The 22365-nt window shown below is 37.0% G+C and overlaps 2 protein-coding genes across 2 annotated transcripts; both read right to left on the reverse strand.

Moving 5' to 3' along the window:
* Positions 1-3069: 3069 nt before the first annotated feature.
* Positions 3070-12905, reverse strand: LOC126723048 (uncharacterized). The gene is made up of 2 exons (XM_050426272.1): positions 12300-12905; positions 3070-4769 (listed from the first exon to the last, which is right to left on the reverse strand). Exons 1-2 carry the CDS (start codon positions 12711-12713, stop codon positions 3336-3338), a joined length of 1848 nt encoding a protein of 615 aa, XP_050282229.1. The 5' UTR covers positions 12714-12905; the 3' UTR covers positions 3070-3335.
* Positions 12906-16111: 3206 nt separating this feature from the next.
* LOC126724493 (F-box/kelch-repeat protein At3g06240-like) lies at positions 16112-17846 on the reverse strand. Its single transcript, XM_050429006.1, has one exon. It carries the CDS (start codon positions 17819-17821, stop codon positions 16649-16651), a length of 1173 nt encoding a protein of 390 aa, XP_050284963.1. The 5' UTR covers positions 17822-17846; the 3' UTR covers positions 16112-16648.
* Positions 17847-22365: the final 4519 nt, after the last annotated feature.

Genomic DNA, 22365 nt, shown 5'->3' on the forward strand with positions numbered 1-22365 from the left:
AGCAGAGCTTTGAGTGCTGCTCTTGCTTCTGCAATAAGAGGACCATCCATCTGTCCTTATTAGCTTAATACAAACCAAATAATATCATTCTTATTGGTCATGGCCATCTGTCGCAACACATGTTTGATTGTTTGTTAATGCTACATCAAAATTAACTTTGACAAAACAGGGAGGAAGAGGTGTTCATGTTCTGGTACATTTGTACCACAGTAGTGGATTTCCAAGCTTGCAAATGAGTTTTTGTAGTTTGAGATGTGCTCCCTGCCTTGGATCAGTTGTAATCCTATGTACCATCTGTCTACTCCTTTGCATCCAGATTACATCACAACATATGGTAGCATACTTTGATTAATTTCTTAACTCTTCTAGTAGTAGTGGGACCTTGATGGAGCTTTTGAATTGAACACTATTCGGATCCATTCCTCCATAGATGACAGGTTGAGCTCTTCAATTCTAAAAGGTCGTTGGGGATGACCACAAATTTCGAGTCACTACGCACTTTGAGAATAGGTGCTCTATGGACTCCTGGGCTGCATTGCACATCATGCAGTTCAGGTCTTCCATTGAAAATATCAGGTTTAGCATCACTTTTGTGATGGGAATTTTCCAGAATTTTAATTGTCATGAATTTTGAGTCTCCACGACTTCTTCCATTTTACTTTAGGCATAGGACCACTCTCAATAGTTGTGTTGGCCAGTCCGATATACAGTTCTTGTTGAGAAGTCTGCACTCTAATTAGGGGTCTTGTAGTGCTTGAGCTAGTTGAATCTTCAGCATGTTTTTTTTGTAGTTACTGATTCAAATAGCTAGTACACTTCTTGTCTATTCCATCTTCATGGTTTTGTCAAGATGAGCTCGAACACCCACTTAATCGCCTGGCTCATGTGTTTAAGGTTGAGGCAGTTTAAATCCAGGTATGTAAAGAATCCACGAGGAGTTCCAAACATCCACTCCTACTCCAATTTTTCAACAAATTCCGAAAGGTCTCTCTACCGCCCAGGATTGACTTCCACACCCATGATCCCATACTATAAGAGCGAGCCAACATTAAGGTTATAGTTCTTACCCCATTTCTATCTTTGTCAGTATGCTCCATTCAATTTTTCTATCATTGTTCTGTTGATGTACTCCATATGTCTAAGCCCATGTCCCATAACAAGTTTAGGCTTTAAAATGCTATCCCAAGCTTTTATGTAGAATCCTCTATGTCTTCTTTCTTCCCCACCAAAAGTCCCCAATTATCTTGTCGATTTATTTACAGGTTGTTTCAAGAAATCCTATTGTTGACATCGTATAGTTCAGAACTTCAGATAATGAATCTGATCAAGCTTTAGCTGTCTAGGAAATTTTTCTTCACTTACAATGCCGTACCTTTATTTGTATCTTTTTTGACACATGGGCTAGAGTATACTATAAACCTTCATTTTTGTATCTTGTTTTCTCTATCTTTGTGTGAAGATTCATATGAATACCTGAACTAAATAGGAGCTGATGTTAACAGTGAAACAATAGGGAACTAACTGCGAAGAATGATGCTAATAAGCCTAATATTAACATCACTAGTCGCAAACCGGCTCAATGCGCAAAAAGATTTGACATATTTTTTTTTTTTTTTTGTTAAGTGAAAATTTTGACATAATTTGTATCTTATAAGTAATAGTCTTAAACCCATCTCAAAATAATGTGATTATATTGGAATATATAATATATATTATGTAAGTAAAGAATTCCACATCTTGATTTTTTGTAATTTTTTTTTTTTTTTTTTTTTGGTGCAAGGAAACATATTGCATTTTACTTTTAATTTATTACATATGGCAAGATATTTTTAATATGTTATAATATAGTGAGATATGCATCAAAACAAAAAACAATAAAAAATTGGAGAAAGTATAATTTTTATTAGAACATGAAAATGAATCTTGATTATTTCATATGAAGGCTAACATTATTTTGCATTTTTGGAGAAATTAATGAGCAATTTATAAAAGCTTTTTCTTCCATTTTATCACAAAAGAACACTATTAAACAAAGCTATAACGATTTATATTTTGATAATCACTAAACTTGTATATGAGAAGCAACCATTACAATTTTTCCTCCCCAAAACATATATTGATTTCTTTTTTCTTTTTTTCCTTTCTACACAATTTTAAAAATGTGAAAAATTGAGGAAAATCTAAATGTGTGGTAGATCTAGTCAATCATAAATAGCAAGAACGCGGGGGGGGGGGGGGGGGGGGGGGTGGGGAGACAAATCATATTCATGATAGAATTGCTTATACATATCCATATTTGTTTTTATATACCATGGAATCACTTCATTATGTTGAGTTACTAAAACATTTATACATTTTACAAATCACATGTACATTAATTGATCTTAAGAGAGTAGTAATGGTTCTTCCAAATCAACTTTATACTCTTGATCGCTAAAGATTCATGTATAGTAGCTCTAGAACTTTATCTTGTTTCATCTCTTCCCGGTCTTCAGCTTTAGCCCAAATCACAGAATAAGAGCTGTAGTTTAACATTTTTTTTTTTTCTATTTATTTAAGTTGGATATTACGTCTTGTCATTATGTCTCTTATCCAAATTACATGATTCACAAGCGGGCCTTTTCGAACCAAAAGTTTCACTTCACTACTAACCTGTCCTCAATAGCCCAAAATTGACAAGAAATTAGTCTTCGACACCCCAAGTCGGCAACCAAAAAAAACAAAAATCTATTCTTAGAAACAATGAAATTAGAAATTTAGAATAATATAAATTATGACCGGGCACAATTTTTCCTGGACAATGTTAAGGCAATAGAGCAAGCAAGTGAAGAAGAGGGTCAAATACTAAGCAGTTGAATAATATGGTACCGACCGACTCCACCAAAAAGCAAGCCAAGTTACATTATAGTAAATTTGTAAATCCCATGAGCTAGGGCCATAAGACAAACAATTTACTCCAGAATTGACTTGGAATTTTAATTTAACAAATAAATTTCATATATATGGAAAGATTCATTGATGAAGGGCAAACTTTCAAGGATGCTTTGTTGAAAGCTTGATATTTCAAAGTGAACTTTAAACAAAAAATAGATTAATGGAAACTTCTGAAAATAATGTAATCAGCAGAGATTATTTTACAGATGTTCACAATAAGAAGACAGGAGTTTTAACATATCACAGTGCGAACCTCAAGAAAATATTCCTTTATTACTGTTGGATTTCTTTTTCTTCTTTTTCTGGGGGGACAAAAAGAAAATTATCTTATTAGTTGTGTTTCTATATTTTTGGACTCTGCTCCTACATATGCATTTTGGTTTCCACATCACAACTTTATCCTAGGGGGCAGCTTCACTAACTGGAATGGGTGCAACTCCATTGGTCACTGTTGCAGATACAAATTGCTCAGCCAACACTGTTGGATTATCTAATGTTGCCGTGACTGAGATATCTGAGGGTAGACTTGCCTCCTTTACAGACTCTGAATTTCCATCCTTGGTTTTGGTGTCGGTACTAACAGTTGCTGGGGCTTCAGACTCTGTTATGACATGTTGCAGCTGAACTTTGACTTCGGTCATACCAGCTTTTTGGGTCCCAGCTTCAGGTACATCTCTTGACCCTTGACTCTCTGAGCCTTGTTGATTCTCAGTTTCAAGAATTGATTGTGATGCTGCTGCTGCTGGTATTGGCACTGAAGCCAATGTGCCTGCTGCAGGAATCATTCCTGGTGCTTGGGCTTGAGAGAGAACATAAGACATCAACAGCTGGGCCAAAAGGATTTGGGGGTCATTAACACCTGGTTGAACTTGAGGAGTTAAGGAAGTTGATGGAGAATTGACGTTAGGTTGGTATACTACTTGAAGCTCTGATGGAGCGTTAAAGTTAGGTGGGTAAAGTGCTTGAAGTCCTGCTTCTCCATACAAGGCACGGTGGCCATGAAACCGCTTTAGATTTCCCTGGTGCTTTTTACCAGTCAAATGACTATTAAAAACAATCTGTGAGTCACACTTGACATTGCACAACTCGCATATTAAAGGAACCACCTGTTTTGGTTTGGGGGGCTCAACCGGCCTTCTTGATCCTTCATAAGTTCTCATATACTTACCCCCTCGGCCCCCTCTCATCTTTCGCTTCAATCCACGACCTCGAGCTGCAAAGTGATCCTGAGGCTTACCCTCAGGTTCAACAGCTAAAACTTCAGAATTCCCTACTGCCTCTTTCTGCTGCTCAGTTTCCTTTATATTGTCATCAGAAACAGTTTCAGAGTTTAGATTTTCTGAAGGGGTTTGGTTTTCAAATTCCTCAACTTTTTCCTGCTGAACAGTTTCTTGTTTCAATTCAGAATTGGGCATTTGCACATTCTGCTGTCCGGTTATGACTTTGTTGAGTTTCTGCAACTCCTCATGTACTTGCAAATTCTTTTTATGTCGCTTACCATTCTTATGCTGCTCTAGGATTTCCAGAGTGTTGCAGTCAACCCTACAAAGTTCACACCATGCCATTCGGGGAGGTGGCCAGAATGGAGCACCAGGCACTTGTGCTGCTACAGGTAATTGCGCCTGCCCAGAAACTGATGCTGAAGGTGGTGGCATTATAGCAGCTCCACCTTCAACTGGTGCAGATGCAGTAGCTGTAGTTATTGCAGCACCATGTGGTGGAAAGTGCCTGCCACCACCCTGGCCACGTCCCCTACCACGAAAATGGCCCCGACCACCCCCTCTGAAGGGCCTACCACCCCTTCTACCTCCACCTCTATATGGAGATTGCCCAATCTGCAGAATAGTATTTGAGGATCAAGTGGACTATGTAATAATGTATTTGCTAGATTCTTTTATGATCAGAGAGAAAACCAACTGACGAGCTTATTAAAAAAAAGTTTAAAGATAAATAGGCAAGAATAGAAAATTAAGCATCAAGAAAGCAAGACAACAAAAAGTACATCACATGTAGCTTATATACATAAATGGAGTGACAATAAAATGTCAAAACACAAAATAGGTTATAAACAACCAGACTGAATAAGTGACTTGAGGTGTGATTGTGTGAGACATCAGAAAAGTAAATAACCTGCTAAAGCAGACCAAAAATGTGAATTCATGATATATAAATTGGAAAAGAGGCTGCAAACTTCATGCACTCAAGTTCACTAGAGCACAAATAAGAAATATATTATGACTAAACTAAAATGAAGTTTGTTTCAACAAGCAACAACCTTGAGCAGGCACTGACCTGGAAAACTGAGAATTGGTTCAACCAGGTAATGACAGTTGGCATTGTTCTTGAGAAATAAAAATAATAAAATAATTAACAACAAAATCTTTTCAAAATTATGAGAAACATGCGGGCATTCATGCAAAGCAGCCATGAAGCTTTTTAAGGCAGTATCTTTAAGGTCACTCCTATAAGTATTTTGCAATGCAATGACAATTACAGAAACATATACATGCAGATAACGTCTGATAAGCAAAATATCTAATATGAAAAATAAACAGGATTGCCATCCTCTAAGAGACCTTAAGCTCTAATTTCCAGGAAACTAAGCACCTAGAACTGCCTTTCAAACCACAGCTAAAAACAGATATAAAAAATAAAATAAAATATTCTTATTTTGTGTTTGCAAACACTGGCTTTTTTAAATGCCCATATGGTCCTTACCTACCATAGATCCCTATGTTTGACATGACATCTTTGTTGAGTTAAAAGGAGAAATATGGAACTATACACACACACAGACACAAACACTGGATGTATATATACAAGCATTCATCTATATTTAACTCTATCTCTCTCTCTCACACACACACAAAAGAAACCTTATTTCTTTTGAATTTTTAGATAGGATTGAGGGAAAGGGCATTTATTGACAAAAAGATATTCAATCTTACAATTGATACAAGTTCCTTGTTGTACGGTTTGTTTCTTCAAAAACTAGAATTTTAATGAATAAAAGACCCACCAGAAACTCTTCACCAGACAATTATTTCATCCATTGAGATCAACATTTTTAGCATTACCAAGATGCAAGTTGATCTAAAAAAATTCTTGCTAATCCTTATTAAGGGCCCTGAAAACAGGGTACTTAAGTTCCAAACAGATAATGAAACACCTGGTTCAAAACAGAACTGCAGTAAAGAATCATATCAGACACAAGGACCATTAAGATGAAACTATCCCTCCCTTGCTTAACTGTAAGATGCAACATGTAATTCAGTTGAAAATACCAGACAGTTAAGCTGAGGAACAAGCACAAAAGTGGCCCAATAAAATTTCATTTATGAGCCACAAACTAAATCAAATGATAACAATCGAACCCAACAGTGTGAGTCAACAAAATGACAACACATGAATATGGGAAAGAAAGATCACTTGACTAGAAAAGCACATCAGCAAAGGATGACTTGTCCACACGAGCTCTAAAGCAACCAGCAAAGACCCGCCAATATGCTTCAATAATATGGCACTGAAAGCTATAGCCATAATTGCTTAGTAAGCTAATTGATGGACCCAATTGTCTTTATCTGGTCACTCTAGGGTTTTGTGGCCAAGTTTCATAACTATATGATTTGGAAGTTTTTAATGTCAAAGCTGAGAATTTAATACCTATCGGCTATCAGCCTGTCGTCCCAATGATATTCCCATAAGAGCCAGAGGCAGCACAGCAATATATTCACTCTAACAGAATGAAAAATGTCAAAACCATGTTAAACAATTGTAGAGTCATCACCATCAATATAATAGCAACCAAGAAAGAAACCAGCATTTTAAATCTGGCAGAAAAACTAGCCAAGCCAAGCCAATCAGCAGGACAATAGAGCTCAAGGGAAACCACAACCATGAACCAATAAAAATTTTTAGCTCTAAGGCGTCCTGCTTTAGATAAACTTGACTGAGCTTGGCTGAGATCCATTGCAAGTGAAGCTTCATCAGAATAGAAAGAGGGTCCAAAGGGGGTGCGCACTTTGCATAATAATACATCACATTACACCCCTTTTCAGACCATAATATAAGACAGGGCCAGAACATAGTTGTAAACTCAGCTATTTTAGGTTGGCATAACACCCTTGTACATTGAAGGAACCAAGCTTTGTTCAATAGCCTATATTCTTTACACCATGGCAACAAGCTACCCACTAATACTTTTTGGTGATTTGGCTCAAAGACCCAATCAAATAGGTTTCACTAAAACTGGGTGATACAAATATTCTAACAAGCATAAACATGACTAAATCCATGGTGTGTCCGTGTCGGACAGATATGCCAAACACACGCTTGCATGCATGTCTAGGTGTGTTGTCAGAGACACAATCACAACACAATGAAGGGAAAAAAAAAAATCAATTTTTGTCACCTCTGAAATCAGATAGACATGTTGACTCTCAAGGCTCAATAGTTGACACAAAAATCCGTTCTCATTCTCTCTCAAACCCTCTTGATCGGCCCTCTCTTAATTGATCAACAGGCCAGCTATTAGATCATCTTTATAAGCGCTTAGAATATAACATTTGATCACTCATCAGATAAGGTTTCATCTCTGTTAGCTGGTACTCTGGATACTAATTTACTATCTTCTTCATTTCTCAAATGCTCTGCTTTGGTCTATGTTAGAATTGTGTGGTTAGATAATTAAATATACCATATCCAATAGATTAAGCTTGTGGGACAATCAGTAATTTCACAGTCTAAAATCTTTGGACTATGGTCAACTCTCTTATAACATCCTCTTGTCAGCTTTATTATTAAACACCATTGCCCCCAGGGCCCACAAATATATTACTTTATGAATATGAATCTATTTCTTTGCTATTTTTTATTACTTTTAAATTTTTGGTCCTACTTATTTAACAAAAACCTAAGATAAATATGAAATCTATCTAGAAATGTATAAAATAACCATAAAATATATATTAATTAATTGTTGTGTCTCCGCTGTGTTGTGCCCTAGTTTTTTAAGAATTTCTGTGTTGTTGTGTCCCATGTCCTGCCAGGTACGTGTGATGCAGGAGACGCAAGAAGATAAGATTTTTATTTAGTATTATTTATGTTTGCAAATCAATTGTATTTCTATGTTTTAGGTCCTAGTAGTTTATTAAGCTATTAGTATTTTAATTTGGAAGCAAGGTTATTTTTGTAATAAGGCAATTAGGGTTACTTACGCCAATTAGAACTAGGGTTTAGCAAATAACTAACCTATTATACTACTTGTGGAGATAGTTGATATTTTAATGAATGAAAAAAAAAAAAAAAAAAAAAAAAAGCCTTTAGTCTCTTTAGTCTGGTGCTAACTCTAGTTTCACCCTGGGTGCTGACTCCTAAGTGCTTTTCTTGCTTGGTGTTAACTCCAAGCCAGGCTTAGGTACTGACTCCTAGGTCATATTACTCTCTATGTCCCAAATTCTTTTAGGTACTGACTCCTAGGTCATATTACTCTCTATGTCCCAAATTCTTTTGGTCTGTATTCTATTTTGGGATGTCCCGTTTGAAAAGTCAAACACTATTAATTTATTAACTTTCCCTTTATGCCCTAATTTATTTGTGGGAGCATTTTTTTTAATTTAAAAAAAAATAAAAAACTAAAATTTGAAATCCACTATACATGTCATCTTTATTCAAATTATTAAAAAAAAAGTTTTAAATTAATTTTTTGATAAATTTGTTTAAGGGTAATTTAGGAAATTTTTAACTGTTTTTAAAAAGATAGAGCAGCTAATGATGTTTTCCTAAATAATTGGGTTTTTCTAACTAGGCCAAACAATTTGGGATGGAGGGAGTATTTCATTGTTGTTTTATTTTGTTCTGATTGTCCTACGTCAGTTTTGGTATCAGAGCTTGAATGTGCTTCTGATCAACCCTCCATAGTGCTTGAAGATCTAAATCTTGGTGAAGTTGAAGAGGTTAAAACCACAATGCTTACTATGGTTCATAAGGTTTAAGATGAGATTATGTTGATTCCACATATTGATTTTGTGATTCCAAATGAGTTTGATTTGATGGAATTTAAGGTTTTTCTTTTCTCTATACTCCCTAAGGTGATTCCGGACTTGAAGCAAGTGTTCCTTGTCAGCATCCTAATCCTTCAATGCTTTAAAACTCAAGGTCGAGTTTTCTCCAACCAGAGGAGAATGAGGCGGGAGATGCAAGAAGATTTTTATTCAGTATTATCTATATTTGCAAGTCAAATGTATTTTTATGTTCTAGGTCCTAGTAGTTTATTAGGCTATTAGTATTTCAATTTGGAAGCAAGGTTATTTTTGTAACAAGGCAATTAGGGTTTCCTACACCAATTAGAACTAGGGTTTAGCAATCCTTATAAGCAATCTATTGTACTCCTTGTGGAGATAGTTGATATTTTGATGAATGAAAAAAAAAAAAAAAAAAAATGGCCTTTTGGTCTCTTTGGTTAGGTTTTGACTCTAGTTCCACCCTAGGTGCTCACTCCTAATGGTTTTCCTACTTAGTGCTAACTCTAAGCTAGACCTAGGTGCTAACTCCTAGTTCATATCCCTTTATTTTACTATTGTTTTATTTTGTTCTGGTTATCTTGCGTCAATGTGTCTACGCTTAGTAGCATACATCTTATAGGATCTCAAGTGTGTATAAATTATAAAATTATATTGTAAAGCATATAAAAAATCCTAAAACATCTATACTGTTTGTAAAGAGGATTCCCTGCTTTGGACTCAATTTTTTGGATGGACCATAATACCCTGAAATTCTCTTTATGAAATCTTTAAAATTTTAATTATGGTCACCTATGTAAAACTACCCATATAAATAATGTGAAACATGCTTTGATACATTCAGAATCCCCTCAAAATTTAATTTTAGGATACTATTAGTCACAACATTCTCCCCAGCAGGCTAATAATTGGATTTAGTGTGTGTGTGTGTGTGTGTGTGTGTGTATGAGAGAGAGAGAGAGTGAGAGAGGAAGAAAAGAACTGGAAAACCCATAAAGCCAAAGCAAACAGAGAAGTTGATAATCATAAACTGATTCAGCACTCTAGCTAACTTGTTCATCAATGAACCAATTAAACAATTCCATGTTCTTAAACCAAGTAATGATCAGGAAAACACCAGACACTCCACCAAATCTCACTCACTGTCAGGAACGGCACAATTTGGAGATCCCCTGGTGGAGAGGCAGTAGTCTCTCAGATTCATTTATTTACCTAGCCTTTCTTGTTTTAATGAGTTTTGTTAAAAAAGAAGCTTTCTACTTGCTCAAAATTAGGTGAAACTGTTTGTGGTTTCAAGATGTCTCAACATTGAATTCAAATCCTATGAGGATGTGGTAGCGGAAGGAGGCAACAAATTCACCATAGAGATTTTCCAAAGAGGCAGAGACTTCCTTCCTGGGCTCAATTTTTGTAGAAGAAGTGTAATTTGGCTCATGAAAACCTTGGAGGAGCTAGTATGGATGGATAGTCCATCAGAATTCACAACAATGAGAAAGGATGAGAAAGCTTATGCAACAACATGGTGAAGTTACATATGATTTATGGATTGCCAGTCAGATGGGGAAGGTGGGAATAGATTTTCATGATTGGGAATTAGAGTCAATCTCTTCTTTTCTAGCTATTCAATACTCCAATATTCATAGGTCAGATGGGTGTAATCAGATGCGATGGAGATTGAGAGCGAATGGAGGCTTTACTTTTGGTCTTATTATGTGGCTATCCAAGGTCCTCCAAATATTTCTTTTCCTTGGAAGAGTATTTAGTGTTCCCAAAAAGGGTTTCATTTATTATTTTGGAAAGCAGCTTGAGGGAAGATTCAAACCTGTGATAATCTCATCAAACTAGGTTTCACTTTAGTTGGTTGGTGTTGCATGTGCCAATGCAGTGTGGAAACGGTTTGGCTCAGTAATGGCCAGTTTTATCAGTTTCAGCCAATTTGTGAACACCCCTAAGTTTGTACTTTCAGCCTTGTACCACCACTAAAGTCAGAAAAGTGATGCTCCTCTCATTGAGAATTAAGCTTTACCTTTGACCAGTGTTTGTTTCAAAACCTCCAGGGGTCAATTAATGGCTTATGCCATCTTCTTTGGGAAACAAATGAAGCAGAGAATAAATGAGGCAGGGTATTTTTGGATCGTATATTTAAGCTTGGTAGTAGAAGCATGGCATCTTTGTGACTTTGTCATTGGTCGGGAAAAATTCATAATCCAAAGGCCCTTGGAGATAGGGTTATCTATATTATCTAGAAAGCAGGCCTTTATTCTCTGTTAGATTTAGTTACTTTAGAATTTTGATACAAATATAAGCAAATAAGGCTTCTTAAAGTATTCAGAAAAAGATGTCTGATGACACCTCAATCCCTCCCCTGGGCCTTATTTGTAAATCTATTTATCTAAATCTCACATTTTTCCTGCACATACCTTGTCAATATTTTGTCTGTTATTTAGATGCCCTCAATTTCTATAGCCTAACATACCTTGTCAATTTTATTTTTTTGATAAGTTCATATCTTGTCAATATCTTTGTCTCATTTAGATGTTCACAATTTCCCTTGAATGCTCTTTGGTTTCCATTTGCACACACACAAAAACACAGCCACATAAATATATATCGGGAGAATTATGCTAACATAGGTATCATAAGATATTGGTAGAATATGCTATGCTACAGTGACTCTGATTCCCAGCACTAATATTTTAGAATATAGCAGACATCAAACCACACTGTAAGAAGTTGCTATTGCACTCCTGCACCACTAGGTCCACTACCAAGAATCAAAAGCAATGGACACTAAGTCCTGTAAAGAGACACTACAATCATATTACCCCAAGGAATTCAGAAATATCCTCTTCATTTAAGATTTATTCTCGAAAGGCTTGAAAAGACATTTGTTTTAGTAAGAAAGCTTCAGCAATTTTAAGAACTCCAATTTACAGATTGCAAATACACGAGCCTAATATAGAGTTCATATTTTATTTTATTTCGTTCAAATTGCCTATATATATACTTAGATGATTGACTTTCATTATCATTTCTAATACTTCTACCAATAACATTCACAATTCATACAAATTTCTACAAAAACCAACTGAGACCAAATACTCCACAAGTTGCCACCTACAAAAGTCCACATGATATAAAACAAAACAAGCATTCAATTCTCGGTTTACCACTTTCCTAACAATTTAAACCAAACTATCCCAGATTCTCAAAAAAAATTCACCATAAAAAAAAAAAAAAAAGAAACAAACTTTATCAAAGTAGATATACAATACAAGTAGCTAAAAATGCACATAAAACATCTACTAAATAGACAAAGCTGTAGTAATAAAGAAAACCCATTACCGGAGGGTTCCCGGTGAACTGTGATAAAGCGGCGATGGCAGCTGTGGCGGCGGCCGGATTCAGCTGCTGCTGATTCTCCAAAGACCCTTGTGATTGTGATTGTGGTGGGTAATACTCATTCTGCTGGTTCTGCAAATGGGGTGTCTGATCTGGTGGGACCCCTGGAGGGTGAATGGAACTCGTGGGTTCTGCTGATTGGGACTGTTGGGCATATGAATTGGTGGTGGTGGTGTTGTTGTTGTTGTAATCATGGGATTGGTAATATTGGTAGTTTTGGTCATATTGGTGAGTGTAGGAATAGTAGGATTGGGATGAGTGATCATAGGTTGGTTGAATTTGAGATGGGTCATAGGAAGAAGCTTCTTGTTGTTGTTGATGTTGGTATTGGTTGTAGTCATAAGAGGAGTAATCCATTGGTGAAAGAATTGCTTTCTTTTGTGTTAAGGAGTTATTGGGGGGTTATGGTTTTTTATGGGATTTGGAGGAATTTGATGATTGATTGATAGCTATGGCCTATGGGTATGAAAACCTGAATGAGAGGTTGTTCTGAAATTTTTGTTGGTGGGTTTAACATAGTTGTGTGAATGTCTCCGTGGGAGAGTTTTTTGTGAATTGTGTTTGTGTGTTTTTTGCAGAAATTGCGTAGGTGTCCTGCGGCTTTTCTGAATTGTCTTATGCGGCACACAATTTTCAATAATTACACTTTATGCATAAAAAAAGTACTACCTTCACAATACTTTCACAACAAATTCTTAATAATTAGTTGTTATTGATTATAATTTGAACATGTTATTTAAATTACTCTTTTATCTAGGATTCAAATCCTCTAGATTTCATAGGGTACTCCACCATAAGATTTCTTTAAAATCCTAACTACTCTTTTATGATTTAAGGATCTAAATTCTGTCATGTCATCATTCCACTAACAATACTCTTAATTATTTTGTTTGCAACATTATTTTATTATTTTAAGAGTATTGTTAGTGGAATACTAACACGGCAAAATTTAGACACTTAAATCATAAAAGAGTGGTTAAGATTTAAAGAAATATACTGGTAAAATCCTTTTATCTACCATCTAAATTTTATGAAAATATTATGGATATAACATTTTTCTTATATATAATTACATATTGTCATCCTAGAGGTCTTCTTGTTCTCGTTATTTTCACTAAAATAAGATGATCGGTAAAACATAGATGAAATGCATTAGGTTTTTAAATTAAACTGGCATATATAATTATATTTTAGTCTATTATTTTTAAAACATAGATGAAATGCATTAGGTCTTATTGATCATGCAATCTTATATTTAAATTTAACCAGAGAATCTAATGATGTGGCTTATGTGATGAGGACAACTTGCAATTCTGTCTAAGCACTGTTTTTCAAAAGTGGAAGTGGAGTGCAACTTTGCTGAACTTGTTGATCTTTTGAATTTTGACAGAATTTGCTCACTTGAGGTGGCTTGGATCCTTGAAAATATTACTATCATTAGAGATAGTTTTGATTTTATTATTATTATTGCTAGTATTCCTTTACAATGTAATAGTGCTGCTCTAACTATGGCTAGTGCTGCAAAAGAAAAAGAGAATGTCATTGTTTGGTTAGAAAAATACCCCTATTTTCTCTTTCCTATTTTACTACAAGATTCTATATAAATAAAGTCTAGAATCAATTCTGCTCAAAAGAAGAAAAAAAAAAAATATATATATATATATATATATATTATTTTTGTGTAAGCTCGTTAGTTAGGAAGATGATTTGAAGGTTGGGACCGGGCCCTTGGGTTTTTGAACTGACAAAAGAGGAAGTCTATCCTTGTACATTTTTTCGACTTCATTTTGTAAAATATGGTGAAAAATGAACTAAATATGTCAAAAGGAAAATTAGTTGACAGTCATGTTTCTTGCATAATTTCAATTATGACCATTAATATTGGAGAATACATTGTCGATAGGAAAGAATAAATCAAAGAAAAGGTATTTTGTCACCCCTAATAAAAATGATTTGAACTGTATTGAAAGTAAGAGATGGAAGGGAAGAGGGAAGGGTGGTAGTGACCAGTGAGAATAGTAAGAGAGAGTGACCAGTGTTTTGAAAGTTGTGTTTGTTTTGACGAAAATATTTTTTGGAAATTATTTTCTCCATTTTAGGTGGTTGGCTTGACAGTAAAAAAAGAATCCTCTAAGCCACAAATTATTTTGTCTCCCGTCCACTGCAGAACAACACAAGCACTCCCCCTCCCTCGTGAGACCTGTCATGACCATTTGATGTTTTAATTTAAAATTTGAAATCTATTGATATTTTATTGTGGATAAACACTCAAATTTATGTGATGCAATGTTGGAATTTTGCTGTATATGTTTTTTCTTTTGGTTGCTGACATTGTAGCCACAAAACAAATATATATATATATATATATATATATATATCTTTTTTTGGGAGGCTAAAAGCTGAATTTCATTAACAGGAACAAGCAACAAAATTTTTCATCCAAACTTCCCTGACAGGAGCTAGGATGGAAGAAATATTACAGAAAAAAAGATTATTAACACCTAAGGAGCATTTTACCATAGCATAGGCTACATAATTCAACTCCCTCTTAACTAAACTAAAAGAACATATAGAAAATATATTCCTAAGTTCTAGGATATTACAAATAATATTATAAATATACCAGCAGCTCTCTACACCATTATTGTTTATGGCATCAATGCATATCTTTGAGTCTTCTTCCACTAGGATTCAAAGGAAATTCTCTGATATGGCTAGCTGTAGTGCCCAAAAAATGGCAGAGGCCTCTGCTAATAAAGGATCACAAGGAAATATACTTTTTGGCCTAGGCCTCTAGTAATTCACCTATATCATTTCTTGCAACCACTATTAATGAGGTACATTTGACAGAAACAGCAGCAGCTACATTTAATTTGATCATGCCTGATGGAAGGCACTGCCATCGGTTAGCAATCTTTTGGTTTTGCTTCAAAGGCTATTGAAAAATACAAGTCTGTTCCCTGATTATGTACTCCAAATTACTTATTATTTTGTTGAGGTTAATTGCCTAGTCACTGGAGTGAAGTACATGTTATCTTAAGTTCCAAATTGACTATAGTGTCAAAACCATCTACAGATTGACTTGATGTGGGATGTCTCCTGAGCTTTGGGTGCCATTTGGTACTTGGGAAGGGTATTCTAGGATAGCTTAAGAGTATATCCACTCTATTGATCAAATTGAAAACATTTTTGTTAAATTTTGTAAAACGGAACAAACGAAGTGCTAAAATGTCTTCAATTTTCTCTATATTTTAGACATTGTCATTTATTCTCATTATATATTGTGCTCTCATCCATACATGAAAGTTGAATTCATATAGTTCGATTGGAGTACAAATCTGATGGAAATAAGATAATCAAAGATGTCGTTTTTGGCCCAGGAAGGAAGAAGAACCGGTTTTGTAAGGTAAACAACAAGCTTTTCCATAATTTTTTTTTTCTTGTAAGCAAAACTTTTAATGAGAAAGGAAAATAGGCTAACACACAGGATGTGTGAAGTCCATTTCAAAGAATACAAATCAGAAAAATAGAGAAACTGAAAAATCAACAGAAGACGTCAACAAAAAATCAGCAAAATTTTACCATGCTTATGGTTCAATTTCAAATTCATGATTTTTATAAAATTATCAACATTTTCACTGTTTACAACATATTGCAAAAGAACCGCTCTTTGGTTTACCGAATGATTTGATGAAGAAAGGAAAGCACCTTATATTGATTCGAAATCCCGTTGATATTTTGGTAAGATGCTTGTGTAATTTATTTATTGGTCATTTGCCTCACAATCTGCATATGAAATAAGTAATTAGTTCCTTTCATTGTAAAATTCATGACCTTGCTCATAAAATTTATGACTAGTACTCTTATCACTAAAAACCTGTTATTAAAAGACAGTTAAGCAAACACATGATGGGGAATTTCCCCTCAAAACAGAGCAAGGGACTTCTCAGGCAAAACATAAATCCCTATTACAAACATGGTTTTGTTGACAAAAGTCTCTCTAGCAAACTCATGAATTTGAATGCACAATACCTTCCTCAAAGCTAATCAGACCTCCATGAATGCTCTATTCTCGGCGACAAACGATGGCAAACTGCACAACCTCAAGCTAATCTGCAGATAACAGCAATCAAACTTGATCCTCTCCGGTATTTGATACCCCATTCCACAAACATTAAGGGATGTTATAAATCATGGACAAAATCCAACCCTCTAAATCACACCAATACTTCAAAGGAAACAACATGATAATGGTCTCATTATTTCTATTAGAGCTTGCATATAACAAGATTCTATGAAATCTTCTTATCCGGATTTTCATCAAGCAACACAAGGCTTTCCACAAAAGTAGTAGCTTTAGTTGGAAAATGTGGAACAATAAGCTCCTTCTCATTTAGAGTTACAGGGTCAATTATAACAACAACAAAATGAATTCCCCCCTGTAATTCAGCATCATATTTAGTCTTGGCGGTCTTTACTATAACTTCACCATGCCTCGTGCAACCAATTATGGATTCAAAACCTCCCAACCGCAAGGTAAAAAGTTTATTCCATGATTCACATACACCATACTCCCCCATCACCCAAACGCCGTAGCGTATTCCAGGGGCATAACAAAATTCTGATGAAATGAAGGCCAGATTCCCCTTGATCACCACTAGAATTTCTGGGTGTATTTTCCCACCATAAGGGATTGCTATCTCTCCAAATTTCTCATTGTTGACATCAAATGACAAAATCTTTTTTCTACTAATTCCGAAATCCTCTTTAATCCATGCCACCCAATGCAAAGCCCCACTAACAAATGTATCAGATGAATGAGATTCCTTTAATCTTATTAAGTTCAATGAGATTCCAACCCTTCTCCATTCATCCGAACTTAACGTGTAAACCTCGGCCTGGAGCTCAGCATGTCTTTTGATGTAGGGTTCAGACGTAGAATATATCTTTATGACCTTGTAGTCATTGGTTTCAGACTGATAAGCAAATCCAGCGGAAACCCATTGGTATTTGCTTAAGCAAGGCAAACTCTTGAACTTTCTAATGCTGGGGTTCCACAAATACGTGGGGTTCCATGAAGAATCAGCGAGACACAATACGCCATTGCATGAACCTACTATATTGGAAAACTCTATAGAGAAATCTGAGGAAATTTTATACTCAGAAATCTTGTTAAACTTAGGATCACAAGCAACCATACAAACTGGGTTAGAAAGAGAAGAAGATGAAGAAGAAGAATGCGTGGCTTCCTTTGTGATAACACTAGGCATGTGTATGAGATAACTATGATCAGAAACGTTGTTATTGTTGTTGTTACTAAGGTGGGTGGAGATGAAATCAGAGCTGGTGATTGTGGAGTCCCATAACTTGCTGACACATCTGAACCTTACTATTGATTTGATCGGTAGCTTTGGCAGGATGCTGACGATGATGATGTCGTATGGGACGTGTTTCCTTTGCGACATGTTTCGGCGGAGGAGATAGAGCACAGAAGAGAGTTAGGGCACGTCTGTACTCTTCTCTTTTTTCTTTTTATAGTCGAAATTACATATTTTTTTTTTTATAAATAATTTTGTTTATACTTATCTTTTTTTTTTCTTGAAACTCTTTAAAATTAGGGGTGACACTGACACTGGGGAAAGAGGATTATGGATGTTCTACTTTCGTCTTGCCCTCTTTTTTGAGATGGGAAAATTCTGCACAAGTAAAAGTGAGGCACATTAGCTTTCGTACAGATTGAAAACATTTTACTAATTAAATAGAAAGGGAAACTGTGAAAGTATTAAGAGAAGGAAAATTTGTGTATCATCCATATTTGAAAAAGATTTTTTTTTTTTTTTTTGTGTTTTTTTTTTTACTTCTTTTCTATGAAAAAAAAAAAGTTTTTTTTAACCTCATTTTTCAAAATTTTACAGTATTTTTATAACAAATGATGTTTTTTTTTTTTTTTTTTTCCTTTTTTAATAATTTGATAGTTACAATAGTGCTTGAACTATGGATACTACTCTTGGCAAAATAAAATAAACTAAGATTACACTTGGACTCATCACAAATCAAAATAATATTGTTGTGAGATTTGGTTAGGCTATGGTTGGCTCAATATATTTCGGGGCTAATGCGAAAACTATTAATTTGGAGCAATTTTATATTTAAATATTAAATAATAATAATAATAATATTATTATTATTATTATTGTGGGGCCCAATAATTTATAGGCCCGGCCCGCTCGCTCATGGGGAGTCCACAGGCCCAAGCCGAAGAAGGCCATGGCCCAAACTCAAAATAAGAAGCGCAAAATGGCCCAGAGATACAGCCAAGGACAGCTTAGTCCTCGACAGACCCAAAGTCTCATTGATGAAAGTGGTATACAAGTAAACTTTAAAGATCATAAAATATCTCAAGGAAGTTGTCCTTAATACCCTTCACTGATAAGACTCTACACCTAACAGAACCTGATTCTTAGGCTTTATTAACCATCCCCAACAATTCCGGGATTAGACTGACGGGACAAATAGCAGTCCTAAAAAAGTTGACCCTACACGTGGACGAGGGACAGCGAACGTAGGCTAGTATAAAAGAGAAGATAAACTAATCAGAAAAAGATCCCCATCTCACTTCCTAGGAAAAACTCCAGGGATGAGAATGCCCGGACAATATATGTACACCACCACGAAAAACCCACCGCCGGGTAACCGGAGAAAGACATTAGTGCTCCTCGGACATGATCCGAGGAGTCCAATCCCTCAAGTTACAAAGCTGTAAAGCTTGGATATCCAGGCTGAAGCCTTTTCTTATCTGAGTTTCCCTAAAATCCGGTTTGGACCAACGCCCTATGACCAAACGCTAGCCTTTCAAGCCCACTCTCTACAAATCTTATTGTGAGGGATCCTTCACGTGCGAGCCCAACGTCATTGTTGGGCCGTTTGAGAATCGTGTCCCTACAATTGGTGCCGTCTGTGGGAAGGCTTGCGCGTTGGCACAGGTGGCGTTTGAGTCAACTCTCTAGCAAGCAGAGATTCGCGGGTTTTCCCCCATCTCCGGTGACATGCAGTTGTTGCTCCGACATGAACTTATGCCAGGGCTTACGTCCTGTAGCGCCAACGGCACGGGCAGCTCTAGGGGCTTCCGACCTCAAGTCAGCTCTCCCCGCCATGGTCAAGGGGCTGACCTGCGAAAAAAGAAAATAAGTACAAAAAAGTACTCAAAAAAGTTTTGGACAGAACCAAGGCCTTGCATGGTCCTCGGACTCAAGCTTATGGGGAAACCAAGTACTCAAAAAAGTTTTGGACAGAACCAAGGCCTTGCATGGTCCTTGGACTCAAGCCTATGGGGAAACCAAGTACTCAAAAAAGTTTTGGACAGAACCAAGGCCTTGCATGGTCCTCGGACTCAAGCCTATGGGGAAACCAAGTACACTCAAAAAAGTTTTGGACAGAACCAAGGCCTTGCATGGTCCTCGGACTCAAGCCTATGGGGAAACCAAGTACTCTCAAAAAAGTTTTGGACAGAACCAAGGCCTTGCATGGTCCTCGGACTCAAGCCTATGGGGAAACCAAGTACTCAAAAAAGTTTTGGACAGAACCAAGGCCTTGCATGGTCCTCGGACTCAAGCCTATGGGGAAACCAAGTACACTCAAAAAAGTTTTGGACAGAACCAAGGCCTTGCATGGTCCTCGGACTCAAGCCTATGGGGAAACCAAGTACTCTCAAAAAAGTTTTGGACAGAACCAAGGCCTTGCATGGTCCTCGAACTCAAGCCTATGGGGAAACCAAGTACTCAAAAAAGTTTTGGACAGAACCAAGGCCTTACATGGTCCTCGGACTCAAGCCTATGGGGAAACCAAGTACACTCAAAAAAGTTTTGGACAGAACCAAGGCTTTGCATGGTCCTCGGACTCAAGCCTATGGGGAAACCAAGTAATCTCAAAAAAGTTTTGGACAGAACCAAGGCCTTGCATGGTCCTCGGACTCAAGCCTATGGGGAAACCAAGTACTCTCAAAAAAGTTTTGGACAGAACCAAAGCCTTGCATGGTCCTCGGACTCAAGCCTATGGGGAAACCAAGTACACAAAAAAAAAAAGTTTTGGACAGAACCAAGGCCTTGCATGGTCCTCGAACTCAAGCCTATGGGGAAACCAAGTACACAAATAAAGTTTTGGACAGAACCAAGGCCTTGCATGGTCCTCGGACTCAAGCCTATGGGGAAACCAAGTACACAAATAAAGTTTTGGACAGAACCAAGGTTTTGCATGGTCCTCGGACTCGAGCCTATGGGGAAACCAAGTACACACAAAAATGTAAGTCGCTAGAAGCACAATCAGAGTTCCCTACTTCTCAGTCAGCTGCTCGGATGGATTATTTAGAGATTATCAGTCTTGGACGGTATTCACACGCTTATTACAGAACATTCAACTGTTACCCCGGTTAGTTTCCTAAGTTTGATTTACTATGAATTATCGATATAATGCCTGGTAGTATTGGTAAATTAGAGTTAGTTAGATTATGTTTCAAGGCAGCTTGCTCTAAATATTCTTGAAGAAACACACACATGGAGCACACCCATTCACAAAGTAGTGTTGCCAAAAGATCAGTACTCAAAACATGTAAATAAATTTCTATTTTTACTAAAACAAAGAAGTAGTACAGCGTACAATGAAAAGCTGGAATCAGCTTATGTTAGAACTCACTACATAATTGAGTAGGAAGATACAAGAAAAAATATATAAAATAAAGCCGAGGAGCAGTACAGACGAGAGGTTGGCTACTGAAGCTAACCACATAATCAAAAAGAAATATAAAAGAAAATAAAACAAAGCCGAGGAGGTGGCACAGAAGAGAGGTTGGCTACTGCTTCAAGACCTCGTTCTTCCTCAGTGCTTTTACATGCCCATAACTCAGGCAGCAAAAGAACCCAGCCTGGGACCCGCAACCTCGAAGAAAAAGTGCAGAGAGAACCCAACTTTAGCCTGACACCGCTGAAGGAAAGGTGCAGGGAGCTGGAAGTTGAGGGGCTTTCTCTAAATATTTGCCTGCCACAAGGCAGAGGCGATGATGGCGGAGAATCTTTCTTCTGACACACCAAAATTCTGGCATGAACAGAACCTGCTTCGGATTTTGACTAAAAGAGGGAGAGACACCCTTTCCCCTCGATCGAAATGAAGTATTCTCTTGAACTTATGCTTCCTGTGCCCGTACCTCACTACTTTGAGTCTTAGGAGGACACGGCGCCTCCGTGGCGGAAAGAGTTCTTTTTCCTCAACCCTCGCCTCAGACATGATATACTAAGGGAGGAAACTGAAGGACTTGTGCGAAGGTAAAACACCTTTCTCTCCTATTTATTTAAAAGGTAAGGTGGTGGCATTTAATTCTCGCAGCGTCCCAAGGAACGCTACAGACAAAATGACTCTGGCTCAACTTCCAACATCAACTGCAACCACAAGATTAAAGAAGCCTCGTAAAGGCGCCCCTCGAACATTGGGACGTCAAAGAGTACCGCGTGGCCAAAGGCTGTAGAGATACCTCTTAATTCATGGGCTTAGTGACTTCGCGGCCCAGGCCCGCTCTGCATGAGGGCCCAGGGACTGTGGCCCATGCCGAAGAATAGCCGTTGCCGAGGACAACCCCTGCTCGGCGCCTCGTGAAATACCTGAAGAAAGGGAGAATCTGAACTCAAAAAGTTTTGGACAGAACCTAGGACTTGCATGGTCCTCGGACTCAAGCCTATGGGGAAACCAAGTACTGAGAAAAACATAAGTTTTGGACAGAACCTAGGACTTGCATGGTCCTCGGACTCAAGCCTATGGGGAACCAAGTACACAAAAGAAAAAACATAAGTTTTGGACAGAACCTAGGACTTGCATGGTCCTCGGACTCAAGCCTATGGGGAAACCAAGTACTGAGAAAAACATAAGTTTTGGACAGAACCTAGGACTTGCATGATCCTCGGACTCAAACCTATGGGGAAACCAACTACTCGGATGGAGAAGGTTCTCGGCTCAAATATTGTAA

This window comes from Quercus robur, chromosome 4, assembly GCF_932294415.1.
Source record: "Quercus robur chromosome 4, dhQueRobu3.1, whole genome shotgun sequence".
NCBI lineage: Eukaryota > Viridiplantae > Streptophyta > Magnoliopsida > Fagales > Fagaceae > Quercus > Quercus robur.

Coding starts and splice junctions, on each gene's coding strand:
- LOC126723048 (XM_050426272.1), bottom strand. CDS start 12,713: ATGGATTACTCCTCTTATGACTACAACCAATACCAACATCAACAACAA. Junction 4,770..12,299: donor AGTTCACCGGGAACCCTCCG/GTAATGGGTTTT, acceptor ACTATTCTGCAG/ATTGGGCAATCTCCATATAG.
- LOC126724493 (XM_050429006.1), bottom strand. CDS start 17,821: ATGTCGCAAAGGAAACACGTCCCATACGACATCATCATCGTCAGCATC.